Source organism: Vitis vinifera, chromosome 13 (genome assembly GCF_030704535.1).
Source record: "Vitis vinifera cultivar Pinot Noir 40024 chromosome 13, ASM3070453v1".
Lineage (NCBI taxonomy): Eukaryota > Viridiplantae > Streptophyta > Magnoliopsida > Vitales > Vitaceae > Vitis > Vitis vinifera.
The window spans coordinates 25,522,253-25,549,846 of record NC_081817.1 but is presented as its reverse complement, the minus strand read 5'-3'; the positions used below and the strand labels follow the sequence as shown (position 1 = coordinate 25,549,846).

Genomic DNA, 27,594 nt, shown 5'->3' with positions numbered 1-27,594 from the left:
GCCCAAGCCCAAGCCCAAGCCCAAGCCCAAGCCCAAATATAAATTCATTATTATTAGATCAAAACATATTCAAATTATTCAAAATCATTATTCCATGAACTAAAATCACCCAAACCTAGGTCAAAGTCTTGATCAGAAAATCAAGTCTTAAAAGCAAAATTCAAACAGTATAGTCGGATTCTCATAATCAGTGAAAGGACTTCATGATATGGACATGCAGTCCTTTGAGGACAGATGCCTTTCCTCTTCCCACAAGTCATTCCATTTTTTGTGTACATTTTATTCTACTGCATCCATCCCCTTGGATGGATCACTTACTAAATCATGTATGAATGAGAAGCCTTTCATCTTATTGCGTGACTCGGGAAAAGAAAAACAACCAAAATGGATCCTCCAAATGACTTTGAAGCTCTCACCGAGGCTTTCTCAGGTTTGCCCCTTATATTTTTCTTATCATTTTTTTTCATTTAATTTTGTTTATTTTAGTTGGATAATAAGAGTGTGTTTAACAATGATTTTAGGAAATGCTTTTCGTTGTTTTAGTATTTGAACTTTAAGAATGCTTCTGATAGTGATTTTATAAAGTATTTTTAACATTTTTAATACTCGAAAGATAGAAATTTTCAAATATTAGAAAGATTAAAAACATTTCTTAAAATCACAACCAATTACACTCTAAATTATGGTATAATAATTTAAATTGTGAAATTCAATTTTTGTAGGCTTTTGTTATTTTCTATTTGCTTTATTTTATATAGGCTCACCAGGAATTATATGTAGTCCATCTATTTGAACCAACCTTAATTTGTATTTTTTAGGATTTGGAGTTGATGAGGATTCGATGGCATCGATCCTAGGAAAGTGGCATTTGGAGCACTTGGAATCCTTTAGAAAGAGAACTAAATTCTTCTTGGAGGATGAACGTCTTTTTGAGAGGTGGGATGATCACCATATTGGATGCTTAACGAAAGAATTTCTGCGGTTTAAGGTACTCATGTTCTTCCTCCTGTAATAAAAATGTTAGCTGAAAGTCATAATTATGGATATCACATGAAAAATGCTTGAAAAATGTTCTCTTTTTAGCCTAGTTTTAATGTATTTTGGTACTAGATATAGCCTATAAATACTTTTCTGTATAAAAAATTGCAATATATAATATGAGAAAATTCTAATATATATATGATATAGTACCATTACTTCAAATAATGAAAAATAAAATGAAATAAAATTTTCATTTCATAGGCTTGTTAATGTTTGCTAACACTTACCCTTTCTTATAATAGTTTCATGCCCAATCTATACTCATGGATTAGTCAGATTGACTTACATTTTAGATCGACTTATTTTTTTTTAAAGTGCTTTTAATTGGCACGATGACACATTTTAGTACGATATCCAAATATACTTTTTGTGGAACCTATTCAAAAGGCACCACTAAATGGTGTCGCATATGTAATTTAGGTCCCATTGTTTTGTATTCTAAGCTCATTCATTTGTATCACATTTGGGGGTCTCATTACTCTGTATATTGATTCTATCCCATCATACCTTGGTCTCATTTGTTTATACCTTAATTTTGTTTATTTATACCTTAATTTAATTTGTTTTTACACCATAATTCTTTCTTTATATTTATATTTGTACCTTTATTCAATGATCCAAATTTCATCGTATATTTCTAGAAACCGAAATTCGAAGTTTCAGAGGCATTAATTTAGTATCTTAGTATTTTCCTAAGAGCATTGTATTATATTTTGCCAAGGCACATATATTAGGATGTGATGATACATTAGTTATGAATGGTTGAATTTTTTGCAATCTTATGACTCTTTTGACTTTTTTTTATTGTTAGGATATTGTGGTGCAATGGATCATGCATCCTTGGGAAAGGGATGCTCGTTTGGTGCATGAGGCTATTACTAAGGGTCCTCAAGCATATGGCTTGCTCATTGAGATTGCATGCACAAGATCATCAGAAGAGCTGCTTGGAGCTAGGAAAGCTTATCAATCCCTCTTCAACCAGTCGATCGAGGATGTTGCTTCCCGACTTGAAGGCATTGAATGCAAGGTTAATGTCACTTCAGTCAGGTTATCGCATCAAATGAATGATATTCAAAGCATGAGCACAGTTTTTATATGAAAAATAATAATTTTATCACATAATCCTTATACTTTATAATCTTTTTGAGAATCCATTTCATGACAGTTTTATTACTTCTTGTAAAATATTAAAATTTTCAAATACTCTTAACGGTTTTATTTATATGATTAAAAATATATTATAATATTTTTGTAAAATTAAAAACATTTATTATGATTTGTGGGATTGCTTTTTATATGATGACTAGAGCCCACTTTGAGCTCAAACCTGGTCAGCTCATATGTTTCAAGATTGGGCTAGCCCAAGCAATGTGGCCCAATCATTGTGCCATAATATGCATGGCTCTTTTGTTGATAACCTAAAAATTAAGCCTCAAATGCATGGCAATATAGTTGGCTAACACCAAAGTTCTTCCCTCTCAAGCCTCATCATATGTTTGACCCAATTTGGATTAGTACAAGGGCAAAAGAACACAAATCTAACTTTTTTTATGATAGATTAAGGCCCTGTTTGACATCTTTGATTTTAAAGGTATTTAATAAAGGTTAAATACTTCCATAATTAATGTAAATTATGGTATAACGAAAATTTGTTTTCTTATATTGATAGCTCCTAGTAGCCCTTGTGAGTTCGTATAGATATGAAGGGTCGCGAGTTAATGATGGGACTGCTAGATCAGAGGCCACGACACTTGCAATCGCTGTTAAGAATGTTGATAAGAAGAACCCAATTGAAGATGATGGGATAGTGAGGATTCTAACAACAAGGAGCAAGCTCCATCTCAAGGCAGTGGTCAAGTACTATAAGGAGATTTATGGCAAAAATATAGATGAGGTAAGGAACGAGAATGATATTATAATAAATGTGTAATATACCTTAATTTTTATTCTTCAAACTTTAATTCAACAACAGTTGTAATTAAAATAAATTTTAAATAAAGAAAAAAAAAGGAAGGTACCTTAGTTGTTTGAAGGAATAACAATGATAAGTAAACCCCTTAGTAGATATATAATAATAAAATTGAAATTGTAATATGATATTCCATATTAGTTAGAAGAGAAGTATTAGGTGTTTTTTTTATATACTAGACTTATCTTAATTATGTAATCTATTTAAAAACCATGGTGAGTAAGAGCCTAGATTTTTTACCAAGAGAGCTCTAGTTACTAAGTCTAAATCTTTGGGGAAGGAGTATAACATACCAATCAAATTATAAAAAATAAAATAAAAATGAAATGTAGCAAAGGAAAACAATTTAATATTTTCATATTTTATTTCTTTTTTCTTTTTATAAAAAAGTGAACAAATTAAGTAGGAAAAACAATGAAAAATCACATGAAGGGTTTCTTTGATTTACTTTTCTTATCATCTTAAATTACCAATTTAGTAGGATTCTCATTAATTTGCTTAGGATCTTGACACTCTAATGAGTTTGAAGGAGACACTTCAGTGCCTATGCAATCCCCAAGCACATTTCAGTAAGGTAAGATTAATTCATCATGAACAATATCTTAGAAATGATCTTATATTTGTTTGTAGAATCATGTATTGGATTGATTGTTTCAATTCTTTTAGGTCTTAAATGATGCATTCAAAGATGATGCAGACGAGAATACCAAAGAAGCCCTAACTCGAGTAATAGTGACACGGTTCAATGTTGATATGAAGGAAATCATAGAAGAATTTGATAAGCAATATAAAATTCCTCTAACCCAGAAGATTGAAGATGTAGCTCTTGGAAACTATAAGGATTTCTTGGTGAGCTTGATTAGAAGAGTGGCCTAATAAGAATACAACTTGCATTTCTTTAGTCAATATTTTAACAATCTTTTCCATTCTTGTAAACATGTACAAACACATTTGATGATATTAGTGATAAAATTAAATTAAGCTTGCATTTGTTAGGAAGTTTGTTAAGAGTTTGTTTTTGCCAGCTCAGATTGTAAGTAATTAACTAAACCCTCTTGTAATAGCTATATATATATATATATCATAATCAATAATAGACTTAAGTGAGTGTCGTCATTCTCACCAAATCCTTTCTCTCTCTAAGTTGGTATCAGAGCAAGTTTGCATTTGAGAATTCTTCTCTCTCTCTCTCACTCTCTTCTTTCTCTTTCTAAATTCTTCCATTTTTTTCTCGAAATTTTTCTCTAGAAACATGTCTTTGACCTCTTCTACTTCCTTTGGTGCTCCTAATTTGCCTCTTGCCTCTTTTGTTCCAAATTTCAATGCTTTTTCTTTTTGGTTGGATCACAATAAGTGCTACTAATGGCGAGCTCAAGTGCTTTCAACTATACGAGCTTAAGGATTTGAAGGCTTTTTGTTTGGATTTGTTCTAATTCTGCCTCAATTTGTCAAAGTTCTTTGTAACAATCATAGTTCTCCACCAACTAGGGTTTAAAATCTTGATTTCCTAATTTGAATGAGACATGATCAGTTTCTTCTAAGCTAGATTCTTTTACTGGTGAGCGAATCAATGCTCAATCATGTCAATCATTATGCTACTACTATTGAAGTTTGGTCCACACGTGAATAACTTTTTTGGTCTCAATTGAAGGCCAAAGTGATGTAGCTTTGTATGATGCTATAGACATTGAAGAAATGAGCTCTTAGTGTAAAGGAGTATATTCTTAAGACGTGAGGTTTAACTGACAATCTTAACTTTTTACTTAGGTCATTATTGATAAAGATCTCATTCTTTATATTCTTATTGGATTTGATCCTAAATATGAGTCAATAATTGTTAATCTTACTTCAAGAAATGATGTTTTCACTCTTCAAGAGGTTCAACTTGTCATATAAACTCATGAAATGATGATTCAACATCAATTGGTCTTTTTGCCAATTGATTGGCAAAATTCTCCCTCTATTAATGTTGCTTATCGCAGATCCTTTCTTGTTGTATTGAGTAATGCCAATCATGGTGGTAACTCTCATTTTCATGGTCATGATGACCTTGACAATGGTGGTTCTATTCATGGCAACAAGCCAATTTGTCAACTCCGTGGCAAGATTGGTCATGTGGTTGCTAAATGCTACAAAAGGTTTGATATTAGCTTTTCAAGTGTTGATTTGACTAGTTATCAGGCAAATGTTGCTTTCACCTCTAACTTTGCAAATCACGAGTGGTATGTCGATAGTAGCACGACAAACCACATCACTGTCGATATGAATGATTTGACTATCAAGGTAGATTACATGGGCAATGAGAAGCTTATGGTTGGTAATGGTTCTAAACTTGCTATTTCTCATTTTGGAAATTCCTTTTTACCTTGCAAAAATTCTTCTAAACCTCTTCTCCTTAATAACATCTTACATGTTCCACACATAACCAAAAATCTTTTCAGTGTTCCTCAATTTACAAAATATAATAATGTTTTAATTGAATTATGTCATGACTATTGTCTAAGCAAGGACAAAGCTTCAAAGAAAATTATGGTGGAATGAGCTCTTAGGAATGGTCTCTATCAACTTGATCTCACACAATCATAATCTTCATAGTCCAAGTCATCTTCTAAGTTCAAGGCCTTGCTTTCTCTGCTACAAGAGCCTAGTGTTTCTCAATCTAGTTGTCAAAGTGTCAGTCAATTCTTCAATAAAAAAAAGTCTTTGTTCCTATATTGTGCTTCATCTTCTACCACTACAAAATTGATTTGGATTCAATCTCTATTTCATGAGTTGGGTCTTTCTCTTGAAAAACCCTCATCTGGTGGTGTGATAACATTGGTGTTATTGTGTTACTTCAAATCTTATTTTTCATGCCAAAACTAAATATATCGAGATTGATATTCGATTCGTGATTGAGAAAGTGCTCAATAATGAAGTGGATGTTTGTTATATTCCATATAAAGAGCAAACAACTAATGTCTTTTCTAAGCCTTTGTCTATTTCTCGTTTTCTTTTTCTGTGTAACATGCTTGTCCAAATTAATCTTGAGCTTTGGAAGTTGTGTTTATAGCATACTATATTCACTCTATTTGATAGGAAAAGGGGTTGGAAGCAAAAGGTGTAGGAGAGTTAATACAGGCATGCACCATGCAAGCAGTGATGATGGCTTTCAAAGGACTTCCAAAGGGTTCAAACCTCATTAACTCACTCTCTAATTCAACACGGACAACCATATAGGGATTATTTGCTAAAGCAAGGAAACAGGCCATGCCAGAGAAGACCTGAAGTCTCAGTGATAAAGAAAGCTACCTCCTATGGTGCCCTCCTTATTGAAGCATCATTCGGTCAAATTCGTAACTAGTCGGGAAGTAATAGGAAAGATGTCTCTCAAATTGAAAGGGAAGAGAAGAAGCGAACTAGAGAAAATATTAACCTTCATCTAGAAAATGGTTCCAAACCCAACTATATGCTGTAGAAAGTGTCCTACTAACACATCCTCTAAGAGATTAAGTCACTGAAAGGATTTTGACCATCCAAACCCTTTTCGGTCATAGTGGGGGAGTGCAAGCCTCATAAGTATTGCGACTACAATGAGGATTGAGGGAATCGGACCGACAAGGATTGAAGTCCAAAACGACATATAAAAGAGTTTGTAAAAAGTAGGAAGTTAAAGGAGTTCATGGATAAGAAGGGGATTTGCAAAAAGAAGAATAAGATAACAAATAGAGACGACTCCTTCCACCTCTAGGGCCACCCTCGACAATCATTGCCACTATTCATAGTAGGCTACGAGTTACCAGGGAATGATTTTTTTGTTTTAGCAAAAAAACAATCATAGGGATATTTATTATTGATTACTTTGTTCTGAAGCCTACTACACACACACACACACACACACACACACACACACATATATATATATATATATATATATATAAATCCTTCTAACTGCAGTTGTTGCTTTAGCAGTTCTTGATAACAGTCTAACTAATCATTAACAATAGTCTGTTCATATTGTTGCAGGTCTTGAGGTGCGGTTGCTGCTTCTGGTAGTCTGTTCTTGTTGTTGCAAGCCTTGAGGTTCAGTTATTACTCCTAGTAATGTTATGTTGTTCAGTTATAGGGCATGGGACAATGGAGAGTTTGATATAAAAGGTGGAGAACTGAAAGCTTAGAAGATGCTTGGTGAAGATATCCGTGACCTGATCAGATGAGGGAATATACTTATTAAGGGTTTTATGAAGGACTTTATCAAGAATAAAATGAAGATCTATATCAATGTGTTTTGAGCGGGCATGGCAGATCGGATTGGCAGCTAGGGCAGCTGTACTTTTGTTATCACACCAGACTAGGGGAGGAAGTTCATCTGACAGTGAAGGATTTGAAACCAAATAAATTTTATTGAATTTGATTTTCCTTCTAATTTTCTTACATTAAACCTACTAAGAGAATGTGATATTTCTTCCTTTTTTATTTATTTATTTTTTTAATTTCTTTCCTAATTATTTTCATAATCCGAACAAAGCATAAGTCTCTATAATTGGAAAGCAAATTTAAAATATCCTCCCATTCTTTGAGTGGTCTATGAAAGTATAACTCATCATTCTTCAATAATCTAAAGGCTTCTATATATAGGCTCACATTATTTCTTCATACTGCGACATTAACTTTATATTATATTGATTAGATAAAAATAAAACAGCAAGGTATAAAAACATCAATAAACTTCAAAAAAAAAAAAAAAATGTCACTGTGACAACAGGTATTCATCCTCATTTCTCTTTTCCATATTTCATATTTCGAAGATACCATTTTCTTTCAATCATATAAAGAATAATTGAATAAAAAAACCATAAACCAGAAGAAATTTCTTGAAAACTAGATGATCAAAGGTACTCCTGGAGTAAAAACAGATCATCAAACAGCTAGGAAGGCAAGAGCAACCATGGCTGCCATCAGAAGTTGATACCCGGACCCAGAGATCCCATGAGCAGAGTTGGGTGCTGGTGCTGTGGGGTGGGAGGGGGCTGGTGCAGGAGACGCCGACTCTTCCAATACAGTGATGACAAGCTTCTGTCCATAGTTGCCGCAATGGTCGTTTACACCACATATGTACCACTTCCTTCCAGGGGTGGCCAGTGTAATTACATCATTTCCAGTGGTAATAGCTTCATTTGCTGGTGGTATAGTGCAGTTCGTGAAGGCCGTACCATTCACTTTGAAGACATTGTGCCGTCCCGCCGTGTATTTGAAGACTGCATGTATGAGAATTGACCATAATACTTTTAGCAGCTGGAATAAAAGGAAGTGATAAAGGGAACACGAAATCATAGTCATGATAAAGGCTTAAGCTACATTACCTAGTTTATCTCCAACATGAAATACTTTGTCCTTGGCCCAGGCTTCATAGTCGAAATTGATGGTCCATCCTTGGTCATCTCCAACAGTAAACTCTGTTGCCATGGCCACAGCTGGAAGAACAAATTAATGCCAAGATTGCTATGGCGCCAACAAACCGCTTAGAAGCTATTGGAGCTTATTGAAGTTGAGTAGTCACCAAGTTTCTTCTAATGATCAGCTTCAATGGTTACTTGAACCGGTGATTTCCATCTTGGGGTCTAAATTAAAAGTCTATTTATAGCAAAATGTTTTGACCTGCAGAATCTCATTGAAAGCCTAAAAAAAAAAAAAAAAAACCAAAGAGGAACAGGCTGGATTGCCGGCCAGAGGGTGTTGCCGGAGAGAACTTTGGTTGATACGCAGTTATGCCATACCTAATGTTGTATGACAATTATAAAAACATGTATGTTTTGGCGGTTTCCTTTGGCCTACATATATATACACAAATATCAAATGACAATTTCCCTGAGCAATCACTAGTGTGTTTTAGGTATAAATTAAATAATGATTACGTTTAACTTCAAAAGTACCACAAATGGAAGTCCCTTGAAGAAGTTATTCTGGCCAGCTTGGACACTAGGCCATTCTTACACAACTAGAAAGTGGAACAACAAAAGTACCAATCCAAACTTAATTTACATGACCTTAACCTGGGCTGATTATATTGGGAGTCTTAGAACATTTAGCAAGAAGCAAGCAATGTCAAACTTTTAATCAACGACTCCACCTGAGTTTCCATGGTTGATAATGAACATCTACGGCTTTATGATTGACTAAAGTGATCCTGAACTTTTTTTAAATGGAAAATTTTATGAATCAAATTCATGTGGAACAATAAAGTTTCATTATGTGATGAAATGCCAAATATGGCATTGTAACTGTGTAGCCTAGCTTAATATATAGTATTGACCATCATCATCTAAGCAAGGATTAAAGTTTCAAGGGGATTTGCTGCAATATTAGGTATCGGACTCCACAGATACGAAATATGATAAGGAAAGACTGACCAACGATTTTATTACAAACTTTTCTATAGGTGGGGCACTAAGCAAGGAATTGAGGTGTTTTAAAAATGTAGGAATGGAGTCATGGGCATTTTAACCATCAAGTATGCACATGGACGAAAGGGAGGGGTAAATATGAAATTGATCATTGATTATCATTGGCTGATGTATCATCGATATTTTAAAAAATTTCCCAATTTTTCTATCAAATATATTTTCATGCTCCTCTTACCGTCTTACTTGGCCAACTCAAACCCAAGTTAGAAAGTTCAAATTGAACCCTTGGCAGCCGTTGGGCCAACTTTGCACTTTGTTGTATATAGACAAACATTACTATATTAAATAGATTATAATTTTAATATTAAAAGAATATTTTAATAAACAAATTAATTATAATTATTTTATTTTAAATTTCATTTAATTGATTACCAACCATCATTATAATTTTCTTAGTAAGTCTTTTTTCTTATCATTTATATGATAATTAAATATAAATAATATAAATATTAAAAAAAATCATACATGTATCATAATTTATTTTACATCATTAAATGCATTTGAATTAAATAGATTATAGTTTTAATATTAAATATATTTTCAAGTTTGACATATTATTAATATCATAAATTTATGTATGACATATTCAGACTTACAATCAATACTATCAATCCTTTCAACAAAATGGGATCCCTTTGTCTAATAATGCGATGAAACCACAGCGATATTCATCTTGGTACTAAAGTAATATTGCCATATAATATGTATAAATTGTTCTCATTGAATGAAACCAAATGTTTCCTATCCTAATTCTAAGTGTGCACTTCCAAAATTTATATTTTGTATCCTTAAAATCCAAATATCGATATATCTGTATTTACTGATATTTTCATCCTTAAGCATACTGTGGATCCATATTTTTCACATGCGTCCCCACTCAATCGGCAAGACTCGTTTTTGTTGGGTGAAAAATTGTACTTCATAAAAAATTAGAGTCGACACTTATTTTTATTATTTTATTTAAGGGAAAATAAAATAAGAAACTAAAACCCTAAGAAAAAATGACTTCTTAAACTTTTGAAAAAACGTGTCTTTGAAAAACCCGAATCTAGGTCCAGGGATTAAGTTACCTATTAGGAAGATACCTTAAAAGGTAGCACCCCTCCAAACCCTAAAAAGGTCTCTATTAGCTAGGTTGAGGGAAGTATGACAATTAATTGATTGATTGAGACTGCAAAAGAAGCAAAGGTGATCAAGCCTAAGAGTAAACAACATAATATTCATAACCAAACAATCATACCACAAGAAACACTCATGTAGGAAGAAGGGATTGGCATACTTGAGCTACATCCCAAAGCGCTTTCATAAAAATATTGAAGTTAGTTTAACAAATATAACATACAACATGCATTTCATCTCATTCAAATAATCAAGTAGCAAACAAAACATACAAACCAACAACATATATATCTAAATTTGCACACTCAAAGTTTACATATTTGCATAATTATAGGGATAAAAGGCGTGAGAGACATACCTGGATAGTATTCATAACTTATAGTGTGCTTACACGAGATGAAATAGGGTTAGAACAATTCATGATAATAAATAACTATGATAAAAAACACTAATATATAAACATTTGTATAGCTAAAAAAAGGCAAGATTCCAAAGGAATATCATCTATCACCTAGGACATACATATAAGCTCATTATTAAATTTAAACTAATACTTTAGGTAGCCGTAAGTATCAAAGTTAGTAACTAAGACAAAAACATGCAGTAAATGGGCAGAACAGTTGCATTCACTTGAAAAATCCTAAACAAATATCTAGAGACATCATTTCAACATGGGAGGAATCATATGGCATCCTCATTATGTCTATATTACAATACCAAAGCCAAGATCAAGTAAAGACATATCAATTAACTCCAAGTTAAAGGTAAGTTAAACATTGTATGGAAATCCCAACATGCAATCACAACAAGAACCTTTAAAGAATAAATCCTAAAAATAAATATCTAGAAGTGGATTTTAATTACAAAAATTTTTGGAGGCCTCTTATACATGTCTAGATTATCAACCAAAAGGCCAAGAAATTTAGTAAATCTTTAATTGATTCCAGTTTTACAGAAACATCTCTAAAGGTCCAGATCAGAACAAAATTCAATAGTATGCATGAACTGATTTTTTAAACTAACATAGAAGTGCCACAAAATCATACAAAAAAATCAAACAAGATGTTTATAATGTCTATTTTTAGTTATTATATTTGAAAATAAACTTTGAAAGATAAGGATTCCAAACTAAATGGATAATAATCTTCATTCAATTTTTTTTAACTAATTTAATTCAAAAACAAATTTTGAGTTTCATGGAATCATATCTACTTATTCATCCTCCTTTTATTTGACCCACATGTTGACAATGAATTTTTATTTTTTTTTTTAAATTCAAATTCTAACATCTCCCACTCATAAACATTGGCTAAAATCTGTCTTTTTTCTCTTAATCTTGCATCAAGTCACTTTTCTTCATATAGAAAAAGAAATGTGCTGCATGATGAGAAGCTATAAAGGAGTGTTTATACTAAGTGTCCATCTCACTAGCGCAACACATCATTCGAAATAAAATATCTCATTTATAGCCCAAACTTGTTAATCATACCAGTTCAAGCACCTTTAAAAAAACCCCCTCAATGAGTCATATCTCAATTAAAAATGTTTAACCTCAACTCATATACATATTTGTACTCATAATTATATCGAACACAAAGTTGATATATGAGCTACAAATAGTGGTGTGTTATTAGCAATCTTCTCCAATCACTTATGTCAATTCATTTAGGTTTGACAATTTTCCTAACATTTTCCATTCGACCGTATCATTCATGACCCTATGATTGCATGTTAAAGTAGTGACATTTTACCCTTTGATTACTACTCAAAAAGTGCATTTTTATAAACTTAAACTTAATTGTACTAAGCACTTTTGAGTAGTAGTTAGACCTTTATATCCCATTTGGCATGATAAGAACCTAGCAAATGTTACTAACCAATTTTTGGTAAGTTTTAGTGTTTTTGGTAGCTTTTTGATCACTGAAGTAGGCCAAGATTAAGGGAGAGTTTTGTGCAAGCTATGGCAAGGCAAGTTGAAGGTCAATCACATGAAGAATCCGAGCCTTGGAGCACTTTAAAACCCCTTGCCAAACTTGGAAAGGGGTTGGCAAAGCTATCAGTAGTAAGATGGAGGGAAACAAAGCATTTTGCAAGGAAAAAATCATCAAATTCGCAAGGTGTGCCAAAATTTGGCAGGGTGTGCCAAATTTTGGCAAGGTGTGCCAAAGTTTCGCAGGGTGTGCCAAAGTTTCGCAGGGTGTGCGAAAATCACTTTGTGCGCACTGACCTTCGAGATTTTTCTCCAGAACTGTAATTTTTCCTTTTTACTCCTTTTGTAATAGATAAATGACATTAGGGTTTGTTTAGGAACTATAAATAGGGGTTGGAAAACCTCTCAGATATTATGTTATGTTAGATATTATGTTTTAGATATTTTGTAAAGTCAAGTGTTTCTTTGCCTTTCCTTCTCATTTTCTCTTCACTTTCTCTCTAGCCAAACACCCTCTGAGGATGATTTCTTAGAGGATGAGTGGCTAAGCTTCACGTTTCTTGGAGTGATGGAAGCTAGGTAAAGGATCCAGATGTAAAGGTGGGAGTTTTCCTTGCTTTAAACGAAGGTAGTTGTGTATCATTAATGGTTTATATTTCAAGTTTCAGCTTTAATCCCTTAGAATCACATTGAATGGACAATACTTGGTAAGCTTTTAGGATTCTATGGATGCTTATTGCTAGATCCATGGATGTTCATTAGTTATCAAGTACGAGCCATTGGAAGGAGGTTCAAGGTGAGGGTCTTTAGTGTTTGAAGCCATTAATGGGAAGCAACTACCATTTTTCAAGAATCGTTTGGATCAAAACTTATTTGCTAAATATAAATCCGGTTCGGGAGATAACCATCCTTTATGTTATTGTCCCTAATGCGAGGAGAAGATCCGGAATTTCTCACTTTGCAACAGGAACCTGATCCTAGTAACCATAGCTCCAAGAGACTTTCTATTTATAGTAATTTCAATTGTTTATGTTTGCTTAACTTAAAATCAACCCTTCCAATCAATCTTATTTTCATTTAAAAACTAACTTCCAAAAAGGAATTCACCATTTCTCCTTTCATTAATGTTAAGTGTATAAAGAAAACCCATCCTTGTGGACGATCCTAGAGCCACTATACTATAGTAGCTTTGTCTTTGCTACCCTAGTATAAGGTGTTGTAGGCTTTATAAATGTTTTGATAAACACCCGACTGGACATGAATCACCCTTGCTTCATGACATAGTCCTAGGTTCAAGGGTATAGAGTAAACTTTATAGTAACTAGTCTATAAGAGTTCACACAATGTTGGAGTAGGGATCCATCTATCTCTCTTATAGTTATAGATAACACATATAGTATTATGATATGTATGTCAAGATGGAGCTCCCACAAGAGTGGGTGTGTCACTCTCTAATGTCATAGGAATCTTAGCCTAGTTGTCTCCCTACGTGCCTAACTTGAGTTTCTTAGCACAATCGTTTATCAAGCACCTACCTAAGGTCTCACATTTGGCTTTGTTCATGCTATATGAATTTGTGGAATAACTTCACATTTAACTTTTATTTATCAACTTAGGTAGGAGTCCAAAAATTAAATACTTAATGAGAAAATAAAGGTTAATCTTAATAAGGAAAACACCCAAGAGGGGGGTAAATTGGGTTTTAAAAATTCTTTTTCAATCACAATAAATTCAAGCAAAAGAAGCACAAATATAGAGAGATAAAGTTAGAGAAAGCAAACTCAGATTTTATAGTGGTTCGATACCCCTTGCCTACGTTCACTCTCCTCAAACTCATAACCGAGTGACGTATCCACTATACTTGAAGCTTCAACCAAGCTTCACAGATCCTAACTATATGCTAGAGCAGCTATGTTATCACTAAAAATAGTGATAGGCTCTTTGGCTAAATCCATGACTTTTAGGTTTTGGAATAATCTCCTAACCAAATAGCCTCCTATATGGTCACTAAACAAGTGACATATTATGACTCCATGGTGGATAAAGCAATGTAGGATTGTTTCTTACTACGCCAAGTAATAGTAGTGTCATTGAGTAAGAAAGCATATCTTATAGTGGAGTTGAGCTCATCTCTATCACTAGTCCAATCTGCATTACAGTATCTTCTTAATCTCCAAGTCCCCATCTTGATAGCAGAGGACAAAATCTCTAGTCCCTTTGAGGTAACGAAAAATATTCTTAGTTGCTTGCCATTGAACTGGGCCTAGGTTACTTTGGTAATGACTAACCAATCCAACTACAAAACATATGTCAAGTTGAGTACACAACATAGCATATATCAAGCTTCCAATTGCACTCGCATAAAGAACTCTTGCCAGTTATTTCCTTTCCTCATCATTCTTAGGGCACCGATCAAGACTTGAGGTGTAACTTTTCTCGATAGGTGTGTCAATAGGTTTGCAATTTTGCATCCAAAACCAGTCTAGAATTTTCTTAATATAAGTCTCTTGAAACATACCAAGAAGTCTTCTTGAGTGATCTCTTATGATCTTAACTCCAAGCACAAAATTTGCTTTCCACATGTCCTCTATATCTAAAGTAGAGGGCAACCACCTTTTGGTGGCAATAATTATGTACATGCCATGTTGAGCTAATAGAATGCCATGTCCATGTCTATGTTATATTTCTTAGTTAATATAACATATTTTTTTTCCACTTGCTATTCAATCAATTTTTGTCAATTTTCCTATCAAAAGGTCAATATAATATTTTAGCCAATCTTGTCATATATTTACACAAAAATTGTCCAACCAATATGTTATATTAACTAAGAAATTTAATAATAAGCATAAAAATTGTGGTTTTTTCTTTAATTTTTTTTTTCTTTTTTCTTTTATTTATTTATTTATTTTTATTTTTATTTTTATTTTTTTTGTTGAAAGTGATATTTCATTTAACTTGGAAGATCATTTAAGGACCTACATATGTATCTAATGTAAAGCAAAATGTATACTTAAATTTTAGGTGTAACATGATTCTCACAATTTGTTGCTTCTTTTTCATAATTATAGATTTGTAACTTTATTTATTTACTTTATCATCATGCCAATATGTCATTCTTATGTGAATCAACGTAATCCATTATAATCATATTAGATCTACTTTATTAACTTTAGGAGAGAGAGAGGCACAAGTGAGTCATTTTCCATGAACATAGGAGCACATATCTTTTCTTCATGCCATTAAATCAAAGTCTTTGTCAAAGTTATATGGTTGCTTCACAAAAAAGAAAACTGGGTAAGGATGCAAAATATATATATATATCATATTAGGGCACATGATGCTTTTTTAAACTCTAGAAGGCATATCTATATAACAAAATCCTAACAAGTTGGGTATGACAAAGGAATTTTTTTTTTTTTTTTACCACAAATTTATTATAAAAAAATGGCTTGAGTGCTTAAGCGCTTATCAAGGGCAGTTGGGCACCTTGGGTTCTTGAGCACTCCATGAAATGTTTTCACAACTTGGCAGTGTTTTAGCCCACTTTTTCCATAAAACCATCCTATGCCTTTTTATTTACCATTAAGCTTACTAAGCAATTTCATTTCATACTCAACTGTATACAACATACATAAATTGATGAACTCAATCTTCAATGACCAATATAGTCTCAGTGAAGTATGTAGAGTGGATCTGGTAATGTTTGGAAACAAAATTTTAAACTTGAATTAAACTAGATAATTTAGCTCACCAACACTCCTCATCTTTCTCCATTGCATTTTCTTCTCCATGAATTTACTTACCTGCAACACCTAAATCAATTGAATCACGAGAAAAAGAAACTACTTGACTAATTTTTGGAGATTTTCACCATTAGTAGTGTAGCTTCTGTTTTTAAGATTAAGCATCCGTTGGTTACCTTTCCTAAATTTGGTTTCATGGATTTCCATTAAGTATGTATTGTTTTAACATATTTCATGCATGTAACCGTTGTATTTGAGCTCAAGCATACTATAATGGATTAATGCAAGCTACACTTGTCAGCTCATGGTTTGTTGTAGGGCTACTACTTGAACCTTGAGCAGGGATGGTTCCTTGAGGAACCAAATAGGTAGGTATCTCTTTGGTTATGAAGGTTTGAATTTTTGGAATTGATAAAGGTTTTGCCTTGGAGATGTTGGAAACCATTGGTTGTTAGTACCAATAAAGGTAGGTTCCTGCTCTTTAATTAATGGTGGCAAAGGTGAGGGTGAAAGCCTTAAAGGAGAGGACATTGGGATTCTAAAACAGGTGAAAGCTTACTTAAGAAGATCCCATGTGGATGTGATAGGACGCATAGACATGTCTTTGGGCATCAGATCCAAAGTACTTATTTATATCATCATGATGTACCATGGATTAAACTTTGGTGTGTGACAAGTTAATTATTACTTGTGCTCTATTCTATGTTATTCTCAAGCTTTCCCATTTGATGTTCAATGTGATGAGATGTAAAATTATCTATTTTACATCTAGTGGTATATGCACATGAACGTGATTATTTCTTCTTCTTAATCATAATTTGAAGTGTGGAATCATGGTAGGATCTTGAGTATAGATCAAGTCATGTTCTCGAATTTTGGGTGTGACATAACCCATAATAAGAATTTTTTTGCCTAATCTTTATAAAATAATAATAATAATAATAATTTAACCACCGAAACATTTACCTATCTAAAAATCAAATTATCAAAAGATCAATTTAATATTCTAGCTAATTTGATTATATTTTATCATGTATTTACTAAAAATTGCCTAACCAATATGTTATATTAACTAAGAAATATAAATAATAAGCATAAAAATAGTGATTTTTTCTTTAGTTTTTTTCTTCTTTTTGTTTTTTTTTTCTAATGTTGAAACCAATGTTTCATTAACTTAAAAGATCATTTAAGGACCCACATATCTTATCTAAAGCAAAATATGCAGTTAAAGTTGAAGTGTAGATGATTCTCATAATTTGTTGCTTCTTTTTCATATTTATAGATTAGTAACTTTATTTTGTTCTTTGATCATTATGCCAATACGTCATTCTTATGTGAATCCTTAACGTCATCCATTGTAATTGTATTAGATCTACTTTATTCATTTTAGTAGAGAGAGAGACAGAGACAAAGAGAGGCACAAGTGGGTATCCTTTTTCATGAACATAGAAGCACATATCTTTTCTTCACCATTGAATCAAAGTCTTTGTCAAAGTTATATAGTTGACTCAAAAGATTTCTTTCCTCCTAGCCAAGAAACAAAGAGTAGTTAGCCTATTGACTTTGAAATGAGAGTATTTTTTTTAAAAATCAACCTTCTCTTACTATGTAAGAAAAGTAAGGGTAAGTTAGTTTACATAGGAATAGGAATAAGAATGGGGATAAAGAAAAATTAAAATACTATGTAGAATAAAGGGAATTAAAATCCTGGCTAGAATGGATTTTAGTTTCGATGAGAACAAATATTTTATTCCTGTACTCTTATTTCTACAATAATCCAAATACAGTAGTAAATAGAAAATAAAATGAATTTTCATTCTTAATTTCCAAAAATACTCTAAACCTCTAGGCCCTTAAATGAAATCTACAATAGTTTCATTAATGTTTTGATAATGAAATTACTTAATTTTGAAGGTTGTTCTACTTTTTTATGTCAAAAAAAATGATTACATGTAAACAATACACTTGCATTTTTCTCAAATCTTTATTTATTTATTTTTTTTAAATAAAAGTGGCACAAAGACACTTCTGTCAAATACTTTCTTGCACCTTTCGAAGGAAATGTTTCTCGAAGAAATTATAAAATTAAATAAAATATGGTTTCTATAATATGAGAAGAATTCTAAACTTTGGAACCACTTCTCACTTCTAATTAACCAAGCTAGATAATGTACCCTTCCCCAAGAGCAAGTTTGGCATAAATATAGATTTCATTTAACATGTTAAAAGTCTTAAAATTTGGAACCTCTTTTGAATATTCCTCATAAGGAGCTCCTTTAATAAGCAAATAATTCAAAATTTTGAAACCTCTTTACAAGATTCTTTGTTGGAGTATATATCTCATTGTTATCTTATGCATATATTTTCTATTTTTTAATAATTATAAAAAAATTATCCTTCTAATTTGAGAATTCTATATATAAATATTGTCTATTCTAAACTTTAACTTTCATGAATGCATTTAGAGAAGTCAACATTTATGAGTGTCAAAATTTCTCTTGCTATTTCATAATCTAATTTAACAATGTATAGTATTTCCATTGTTGTTGGGAAATAAAAATCTTTTATTGTCTATTCTAAAATTTTTGAAGAATCACTTGAAATGATTATTAAATTAGTACTATCGGTAAATGCTTCTTCTAAAAAATCGATATTACTAAAAATACTATTAAAATTACTACTTTTTAATTTACATAAACACTAAATAATTCTCTATAAAAATAGGTGTAGTAGCTAGAAGTACTATTATAAAAAATGCTATAGACCAAAAGCCTACTTGTCAAATTCACTTCAATGGAGCCCTGATATTTTTAACATTTTTCATAAGCTAAAACCACCCTCAAGTCTAGCTCAAAACCAAATTGAAAAGATTCAAGTCTTAAAAGTGGATAAAACTTGAAAAATAACTTAAGAATCCCATAAATGAATGCAAGTACACTATGATGATGACATACAATTAAGACATTTCCCCCCTCCCACAAGTCATTCCATCTTTTAGTCTCATGGTCTTGCTTACCCTATTTACCCCTTAAGCTCACTTATAAAATTAATGCCATGATGGAGGTAAAGGACACCATTCTTGTTGCCTCCATCAAAAGAAGGAAAAAACAAACAAACAAAGAAGGAAAAACAATTATGTCTTCGTCAGATGCTCTCGCAAAGTCTTTCTCTGTTTCTCACTCTGGTAATTTCTCCTTCTCTCTTAACTTTGTTTTTTTCTAAATCACAAACAACTGCCTTCTTTTACAATATACTTTCTACTCATTCATCTATTATTTTCTTAATAATTCTAGTAAAAATTTGTGACAGTAAGGATGATTACATATGATCTCATGTCCCATATGAAACTTTTTCCTTTTTTTTCTTTCTCTTTTTTTTTTTTTTTTTTTTGAAATTTACACTATAGTTTTTTCTCCCCATTGATTAATGAATACAGTCTACAAAATTAATATAACAATTTTGAATTTAGATACTATTAGGAAGTGTCCCAAATTCCTAATTAGTATAGATTCCTTTTTTGTAAAGAATATTATATAGAATATTTTTAGGTTGATATATTATTGTAATATTAGACTTCCTTATAAAATAAGGAAGGTTGTTGGAAATATCTCTATAAATATTCTAGTTCATAAGGGGAAAAAGTTATGAGATGGAGATGGGCCTATAGAGACTATACGAGGTGGATAGAGATGTGAGGAAGAACGGGAGGTACCTGGTGGAGCTAGAGGGCTCGTAGTAAGGTATGAATACAAGGAGTGGGGAAACATGGGATGTTTCGGGAACCCAATAGTTGTATCTGGTTCTATCCTCTGTAATATTCTCTATTATATAGTGGAATTATTCTCTCTCATCCGTGGACGTAGGCATGCTTGGCCGAACCACGTTAAAACCTCGTGTACCATATGTGTGATTGTTTTATCTTTGTGTTCTTGAACTAACATTGTTGGCATCAAAGCTTTCGCTGGCACAACAGATACAATATCAGATCTGGAGAGCAAATGTTACATAATTCCCACATTCAAACATTTTTCAGTTTGTTTGTTTGTTCTTTCATTATTGATATTTATTGGAAGGTTGAAATAATCTTGATTTACATTTCCAGGATTATTTGGAGTTGACGAGAAATCAATACTGGAGATCTTAGTAAAATGGCAACCAGAACACTTGTCAACTTTTAGGAATGAAACTTCTAGCATCTTTTTGAAGGATGAACGCTTCTCATTTGAGAAATGTGAAGAAATTCTTCTTAAATTTCTAAAAAGGGAATTTAAGCGTTTTAAGGTATCTATATATCAAATACAAAATTAGATATTTATGTTAACATAAAATTAAAAATATTTATATATTATTTATCATAAAAAAATTAATTCTTATAAGAAAACAAAAATTTCAATGGAAGTACAAAGACAAGGAGACTAAAGATGACTTAAGATTGGTTTTTGCAATAATATGATTAGTTTTTTTAACATTTTTGTGGTCAGGATGTTGTGGTGCAATGGACCATGCATCCTTGGGAAAGAGATGCTCTCAAGGCAAGAAAGGCTTTGAAAAGAGGCAATCAAGCATATGGCCTACTCATTGAACTTGCATGTACTAGATCATCAGACGAGCTCTTGGGAGCTAGGAGAGCATACCAGTCCCTCTACAGTGAATCCATCGAGGAAGACGTTGCTTGCCGAGTTGAAGGCATCCAACGCCAGGTTAGTACCACTTTTAGTAAAAGAAAAAAAAATGCATCAAACGATATTTGAAGTATATGATCATATTTTTAGTTATTATATTTGAAAATAAACTTTGACTTGGATTAGTGAGATGTTGTGAAATTTTTTATAAAGTGAAGAGCATTTCTATCTTATAAACTTATTGAAGCATTTTGACCAATTATTTCTTAAGAAAAATGCATTCGTCTTCCTTTCTAACATATATTTTTTCCATAAATGATGGTTGGGAATATGAGCCTACTCTTCTACAATTGGAGTTTGGAACTTTTTTTTGGGTTCAAGCCACCTATTTTGAGCCTTAAAACCTCATTAGTTAGACTCTTAGAAAGTCCTATAATTGTGTCTTTTCTCAATAAAGGAGTTTTATGTGGTGCAGTTTTGGTTAGAGTACTATGAGAGGTAATATATATAGTCATATTAAGGAACCAATCGAGAATTAATGTGATCATAATTAGGTAAGATGATCATATTTAGAAAGTAACTTGGTCATATTTGAAAGGTAACTTAGAGTCTGTTTAATATTATTTCTAGAAAGTACTTTTAGTATATAAAAAATGGTTTTTAAAGAAAAATTAATCATTTTAAAAAATTTTAAAAACTTTTTAAAAAATTAGAAAGTCATCTAAAAATACTTGTAAATAACACACTTTTACTATAAACACTTTAAGTAAAAATATTGTAAATACACTGTTAAAAAATACATTTAACAATATTTTTATTCAAAATATTTTTAGTGAAAGTATTTTCTTTAAAATTGTTTTACAAAAAAAAATTCTATCAAGTATTTATCTAAAAGTACTATAAGTGATTTTTCAATTTTTTAAAAGTGTTTCTTAAATTTTATCAAACATTTAATTTTTTTCCCCTTTTATTTAAAGCTTTGAAATGGGCCTCAAAAGCATCCAACCCAACTTGCTGTAGCCCACACCATCCATCCAAGTTGAACCTTGTATTCTGCATGGAATTTCAGTCACTTGCAAGTAAAGTTGTATTGGTCTTGGTTTCATAAGATGCATATTACATATTTATTAGTTTATAAAATAAAATTTATTAGTATATAGGTATTATAAATTAATGAAAATAAAATTATTGTAAATAAGTTAAATTTGATTATAGTAATTAAATATAAGAAAAATATAAATTTATAAATAAAATTATTAACATTTTAAAATAATATATATATATATATATATATATATATATATATATATATATATTTCATTAAAATAACTTCAATATATGTATTATTATTATTTTTAATCATTTTTTAGTTTTTCAATATTCACCGATATGTCCCCGATATATTTGATATATCTATAAAATCTAAGTATCGATATATCTATGATTAGCAATATTTTCATTCTTATTTGTATCAACAGTTTTTGGTAGCACTTGTAAGTTCGTACAGATATGAAGGATCACGAATGAATGATGTGGCAATTGAATCAGATGCTCAGAAACTTAATAAAGCCATTAGAAATGGTGATAAGACGATGTTAATCAAAGATGAAGAGATTGTAAGGATTCTAACAACAAGAAGCAAGCCTCATCTCGAGGCGGTCTTCAAATGTTACTATGATGATTTCGGCAAGGACATTGCAGAGGTATAACATAGTCATGATATTATATTTGTAAATTCTTAGGGCATGTTTGAAATATTAGAATATGAAATGGGAATAGGAAATCTATTTCACATTTCATTTATTATTTTATTTCAAAAATAGAGATAAAAAAATTATCGAATTTTTTTTTATTTTTTTGATTTATTTTTAATTCTTGCTTATCAAAGGCACTTTTTATTCTTTACTTAAACATTAACAAATGAATAAAGTGAAAAGAAAAATGTGAAAGTTAATCAATATTAGACTTAAAGTTAGTATCTTTTATCCTCTTTGTTACCGTATCTTTTTTTTTTATCTTTCTTTGTTCTTTTTTCCTCTTTCTTATATTTCATTCTCGTCCTTTTTCCTCTACTATTATTAGTTTTTCACACACTAGAATAGGAACAAAAAAAAAAACCCATTCCATTTTCTATTCATTTATTACTCCAAATTATTTATTAAATATAGGAATAAAATTAAATTTTCAATCTTGTGGATGCAAAATTCTATCTTTTTCGAATTTTGATTTTTCTCTTTTACATGATTTTATGATTTTTATTTTCTTATTTTCACATACCAAATACATTCTAAGAAGTAATTAGATTGAAATATATACTTTGCTAATAGTTTAACACATAAAATTACGAACATACAAATTATCAGGAAAAACATATTATTTCAAACCATGGAACATTATTTATGCAGTTTTTTCCCTCTATTTTTGTTCTTTTTTTGTTTTATAAATTCTCTTTTTAGAAAAAATAAATAAATAAGTAGGACAGCAGTTCTCATTCTCATGTTGCTTTGAACAATTCTTTTCATTGTAATATTTATTAGAAGTCATTGTTCTTCGAATTAGCTTTCAAAAATATTCATTTTAATATAATTCCTCATTATTTAATTTATTTAGGATCTCGGTGAGGAATCAGGTTTGAAGGACACAATTTATTGCTTGTGTGCTCCTCCAACGTATTTCAGTAAGGTGAGATAAATTCACTATAACACATTACAAAAATGATCTTTTTATTTTTATTTGTTAAAGCATTTCTTGAACTATTTTTTTTTTCTTTTTAATCTTAGATTTTAGATTCAACAATGAAAGCTAATGCAAGCAAGAATGAAAAAGAAGCCCTAACTCGAGTTATTATAACCTGAACTGATGTTGATATGAAGGACATTGCTGAGGAATATAATAAGCAATATGGAACTCCTCTAGCCAAGAAGATTGAAGATGTAGCTCTTGGAAATTATAAAGATTTCTTAGTCACGTTGGTCCAAAGAGCTCTAGCTAAAGGAAGTGAATAAAAATGCCTCTCTTAATGAACTTGTTTTTTTTCTTTGAATCAAACTCTACTTATGCTTTATTTTCCTATGTTTGCAAGAGCAATGTGTAATAATAAAAAGTGCGGTGTTCCTATGAAGTGAAACTTTAATAAATCATTAATTCTAGTATGATTGAGTTCCAAAGCATGTCTTTTAATTGATTGAAGCATGGTTATACAATAATATTCTATTTGGACTAAGGATAGTGCGTGACAATAACATTTAATTTCAAAAATCCTATCTTCATAGCATATTTTTTCTTGTTTTTTTTTTTAAAAAAAAAATGGCCTTATGGGCATTAGGTTAATTGGCCAACTTCTTCTCTAAACCAAATCATAAACTCTGAACCCTACTTTAAGTTTGGATTGTACATTAATCAATCTAATTAAGTGATATTTTAAATCAACTAAAGCTCTAAGGTTGATGTCGATCCAACTAATTCAACCTTAGTCGCGTCGATCGATGCATTAACAAGCATGCAAAAAAAAAATAAAAAGAAAGCTTACTTATTCCATCCTTGTAATGCCACTACAACAAATATGAGGTTTTTCCACAAACTAATTTGTGATTAAAAATTAGTATCTTGTGACAGAAGATTTTTTTTCCCATAAATTTTATTTTATTATTATTTATTTTTATTTTTTTGGCGAGTTTGTCGCTCTAAGTCTATGAGCAATTATTTTTAACCACAAAATTTAATTAATAAAAAAAATGGCTTTTTGATCACCTTCAAGTCTCAAAACAATCACACAAAGTATAACTAAATTAAATTTTCTCTTTTTGTTATGCAATACTCAAATAACACAATTGGATTGGGTGCTCTTGAAATCATCAGAATTTTACTAGTAAATCAAGGCATGCAATCTAGTTTCTACAAGTACCGGCTATGGAAACTTCATCTTTGCAAATTATTTTTTAGGGTTTTTGATGCACCAAATGGTTGCATGCAATGTAGGTATCAAGTGCCTATAGATTGGAAGTCCCCGATCAAGTTCCTGAAAATAGGTAAAGAGTCATGTATGAATTGCATTCACTTTTTACTCATTAACAATGTGTAGAAAGGACTAGTTGGAATGTTGCGCACAAGTACTACTTCCATAAATCTAATTAAAGATCTATTACTTCCTTGAAGTTGCTTCAATGCAAAAACCCTACTAGAAATTCTAACTCAGCTACCAAAAAAAGAAAAAATTGTGGTTCAATTAAAAAAGATGGAGTAATTTCCATCATCCACACCTTAGTGAAGGCAGTGCTATGTTCATCTTTGTAGAGGTTGGAAGTTGTGATAAGTGATGTGTTGCTTCTTATACTCATCAATATCCAAATTATTTCTTCATGATAGCATAAACTATCCATGGAAAGCATTGTGAGGAATATATAGGATATGTTGGAAAGTGTGGTTTCCATTCTTTAGAATAAAAAACACTTAAAAACATGTTTGACAAATGGTGACTGAAAAAACAATGTTGTTCTATGTCTTCTCAAAACTATGTTATCAGAGAACATATTTAAAGATAAAAAACACTTAGAAGACATATGGAGAGCACATCATTCTCACTTTTTCTTTAGCAATGCTTCTTCTCTACTTGAGACTCATCTCTACAAGCATAACTCCATTGGCATCAGCAACATCTAGTTACACCTTGTCCAGAAATTGTTTGATGATTTTTCTAGACCCAAAAACAATAGGGGAAACTTTATGATAAAGTAATACAAGTATTTATGTTTTTGTGAGTGTTTAGTTAGGTTGATAATTTTGGACAAATTTCCTAAGTGTCTCTTAACTCAATTTTTCCAAATCTTTCTTTGGACTACTTGCCTAATGAAGATCAAAATGCTGAATTTGCTAAGGGACCAAAAGATGTAGTTGAGGTTGTAGATGGATGAAATGAATCAACCAAGTTTTTCAAATTAGTTATTCTAGAACTATTTATTTCTTAAAAGAGTTGAGGAGATTTAGTTGTTAAGAAAATTCTCTTTTTGATCTTGATTTCCAAATTGTTTTCCATCAGATTTTCTTAAAAAATGGGTTGATTCTTCTATTCCATTCATCTTTTAATTTCCTATTTATTTAGGTTTTGGCTGAAAACTCATTTTCTTCTTCTATTCTATTCATCTTTCAATTACTATTTATTTAGGTTTTCGATGAAAACTCATTTTCTTCTTGATTGAACTTCAAGAAGAAGTTGAGGTCAAGCTTGATGAGTACTTCAAGAATGTTCCAAAAGATGAAGGCATGCAGCTGAAGTGAGAAGGTGTTGGTTAAGCAATCCGTGAAAGATTAGCAAACTTGAGTTAAGTAAAACCTTCTACGCATTGGTTACTCTTGATAGTGGATTTTTTTTTTTTTTTTAATATCTAAGGAGATTTTCCACATAAAATATTGTGTCATTGTCTCTTTTGCTCTCATTCTACTATTTGATTCCTTTCCAATGTTAGATATCATTTGTTACTTAAGCATGTATGTTGAAATGATGAAATATGAGCAGAAATGGGTGTAATTACCTTTTGGATATTCTTGAATAATTTTTTATTCATATTGTTAATAATATCAAGAGGTAATTGGAAATGTATTAGGAAGATAATTGTTTTTATGAATTAATGTAATTAGGGAGTGTTAAATGATTACTACTCAAAAAGTGCATTTTTATAAACTTAAACTTAATTGTACTAAGCATTTTTTAGTAGTAGTTAGAACTTTATATCCCATTTGGCATGATAAGAACCTAGCAAATGTTACTAACCAATTTTTGGTAAGTTTTAGTGTTTTTGGTAGCTTTTTGATCACTGAAACAAGCCAAGATTGAGGGAGAGTTTTGTGCAAGCTATGGCAAGGCAAGTTGAAGGTCAATCACATGAAGAATCCGAGCCTTGGAGCACTTCAAAACCCCTTGCCAAACTTGGAAAGGGGTTGGCAAAGCTATCAGTAGTAAGATGGACGGAAACAGAGCATTTTGCAAGGAAAAAATCATCAAATTCGCAAGGTGTGCCAAAATTAGCAAGGTGTGCCAAAATTTGGCAGGGTGTGCCAAATTTTGGCAAGGTGTGCCAAATTTTGGCAAGGTGTGCCAAACTTTCGCAGGGTGTGCCAAACTTTCGCAGGGTGTGTGAAAATCACATTGTGTGCACCGACCTTCGAGATTTTTCTCCAGAACTGTAATTTTTCCTTTTTACTCCTTTTGTAATAGATAAATGGCATTAGGGTTTGTTTAGGAACTATAAATAGGGGTTGGAAAACCTCTCAGATGTTATGTTATGTTAGACATTATGTTTTAGATATTTTGTAAAGTCAAGTATTTCTCTGCCTTTCCTTCTCATTTTCTCTTCACTTTCTCTCTAGCTAAACACCCTCTGAGGATGATTTCTTAGAGGATGAGTGGATAAGTTTCACATTTCTTGGAGTGATGGAAGCTAGGTAAAGGATCCAGATGCAAAGGTGGGAGTTTCCCTTGCTTTAAACGAAGGTAGTTGTGTATCATTAATGGTTTATATTTCAAGTTTCAACTTTAATCCCTTAGAATCACATTGAATGGCCAATACTTGATAAGCTTTTAGGATTCTATGGATGCTTATTGCTAGATCCATGGATGTCCATTAGTTATCAAGTACGAGCCATTGGAAGGAGGTTCAAGGTGAGGGTCTTTAGTGTTTGAAGCCATTAATGGGAAGCAACTACCATTTTTCAAGAATCGTTTGGATCA

At 31.6% G+C, this 27,594-nt stretch overlaps 3 protein-coding genes across 3 annotated transcripts; 2 read left to right on the top strand and 1 right to left on the bottom strand.

The window, feature by feature from the left end:
• The first annotated feature begins 322 nt into the window (after positions 1 to 322).
• Positions 323 to 3,991, top strand: LOC100265461 (annexin D4-like). The gene is made up of 6 exons (XM_002264797.3): positions 323 to 430; positions 819 to 988; positions 1,853 to 2,068; positions 2,711 to 2,935; positions 3,513 to 3,584; positions 3,677 to 3,991. Exons 1-6 carry the CDS (start codon positions 385 to 387, stop codon positions 3,884 to 3,886), a joined length of 939 nt encoding a protein of 312 aa, XP_002264833.1. The 5' UTR covers positions 323 to 384; the 3' UTR covers positions 3,887 to 3,991.
• Positions 3,992 to 7,909: 3,918 nt separating this feature from the next.
• LOC104878016 (blue copper protein 1a-like) lies at positions 7,910 to 8,602 on the bottom strand. The gene is made up of 3 exons (XM_010647692.2): positions 8,584 to 8,602; positions 8,353 to 8,463; positions 7,910 to 8,247 (listed from the first exon to the last, which is right to left on the bottom strand). Exons 1-3 carry the CDS (start codon positions 8,600 to 8,602, stop codon positions 7,910 to 7,912), a joined length of 468 nt encoding a protein of 155 aa, XP_010645994.2.
• Positions 8,603 to 19,383: 10,781 nt separating this feature from the next.
• On the top strand, positions 19,384 to 23,875 carry LOC100248274 (annexin D4-like). The gene is made up of 6 exons (XM_059742004.1): positions 19,384 to 19,432; positions 20,351 to 20,529; positions 20,730 to 20,948; positions 22,349 to 22,573; positions 23,481 to 23,552; positions 23,744 to 23,875. Exons 1-6 carry the CDS (start codon positions 19,384 to 19,386, stop codon positions 23,873 to 23,875), a joined length of 876 nt encoding a protein of 291 aa, XP_059597987.1.
• Positions 23,876 to 27,594: the final 3,719 nt, after the last annotated feature.

Bases quoted from the DNA above. Each gene is read 5' to 3' on its own strand.
- LOC100265461 (XM_002264797.3), top strand. From the start codon at position 385: ATGGATCCTCCAAATGACTTTGAAGCTCTCACCGAGGCTTTCTCAG. The intron at 431-818 runs GTTTGCCCCTTA...TGTATTTTTTAG, and splicing joins TCTCACCGAGGCTTTCTCAG to GATTTGGAGTTGATGAGGAT. The intron at 3,585-3,676 runs GTAAGATTAATT...CAATTCTTTTAG, and splicing joins CCCAAGCACATTTCAGTAAG to GTCTTAAATGATGCATTCAA.
- LOC104878016 (XM_010647692.2), bottom strand. The intron at 8,248-8,352 runs GTAATGTAGCTT...TCATACATGCAG, and splicing joins TCATGTTGGAGATAAACTAG to TCTTCAAATACACGGCGGGA.
- LOC100248274 (XM_059742004.1), top strand. From the start codon at position 19,384: ATGTCTTCGTCAGATGCTCTCGCAAAGTCTTTCTCTGTTTCTCACTCT. The intron at 19,433-20,350 runs GTAATTTCTCCT...TTACATTTCCAG, and splicing joins TTTCTCTGTTTCTCACTCTG to GATTATTTGGAGTTGACGAG. The intron at 23,553-23,743 runs GTGAGATAAATT...GTTGATATGAAG, and splicing joins CTCCAACGTATTTCAGTAAG to GACATTGCTGAGGAATATAA.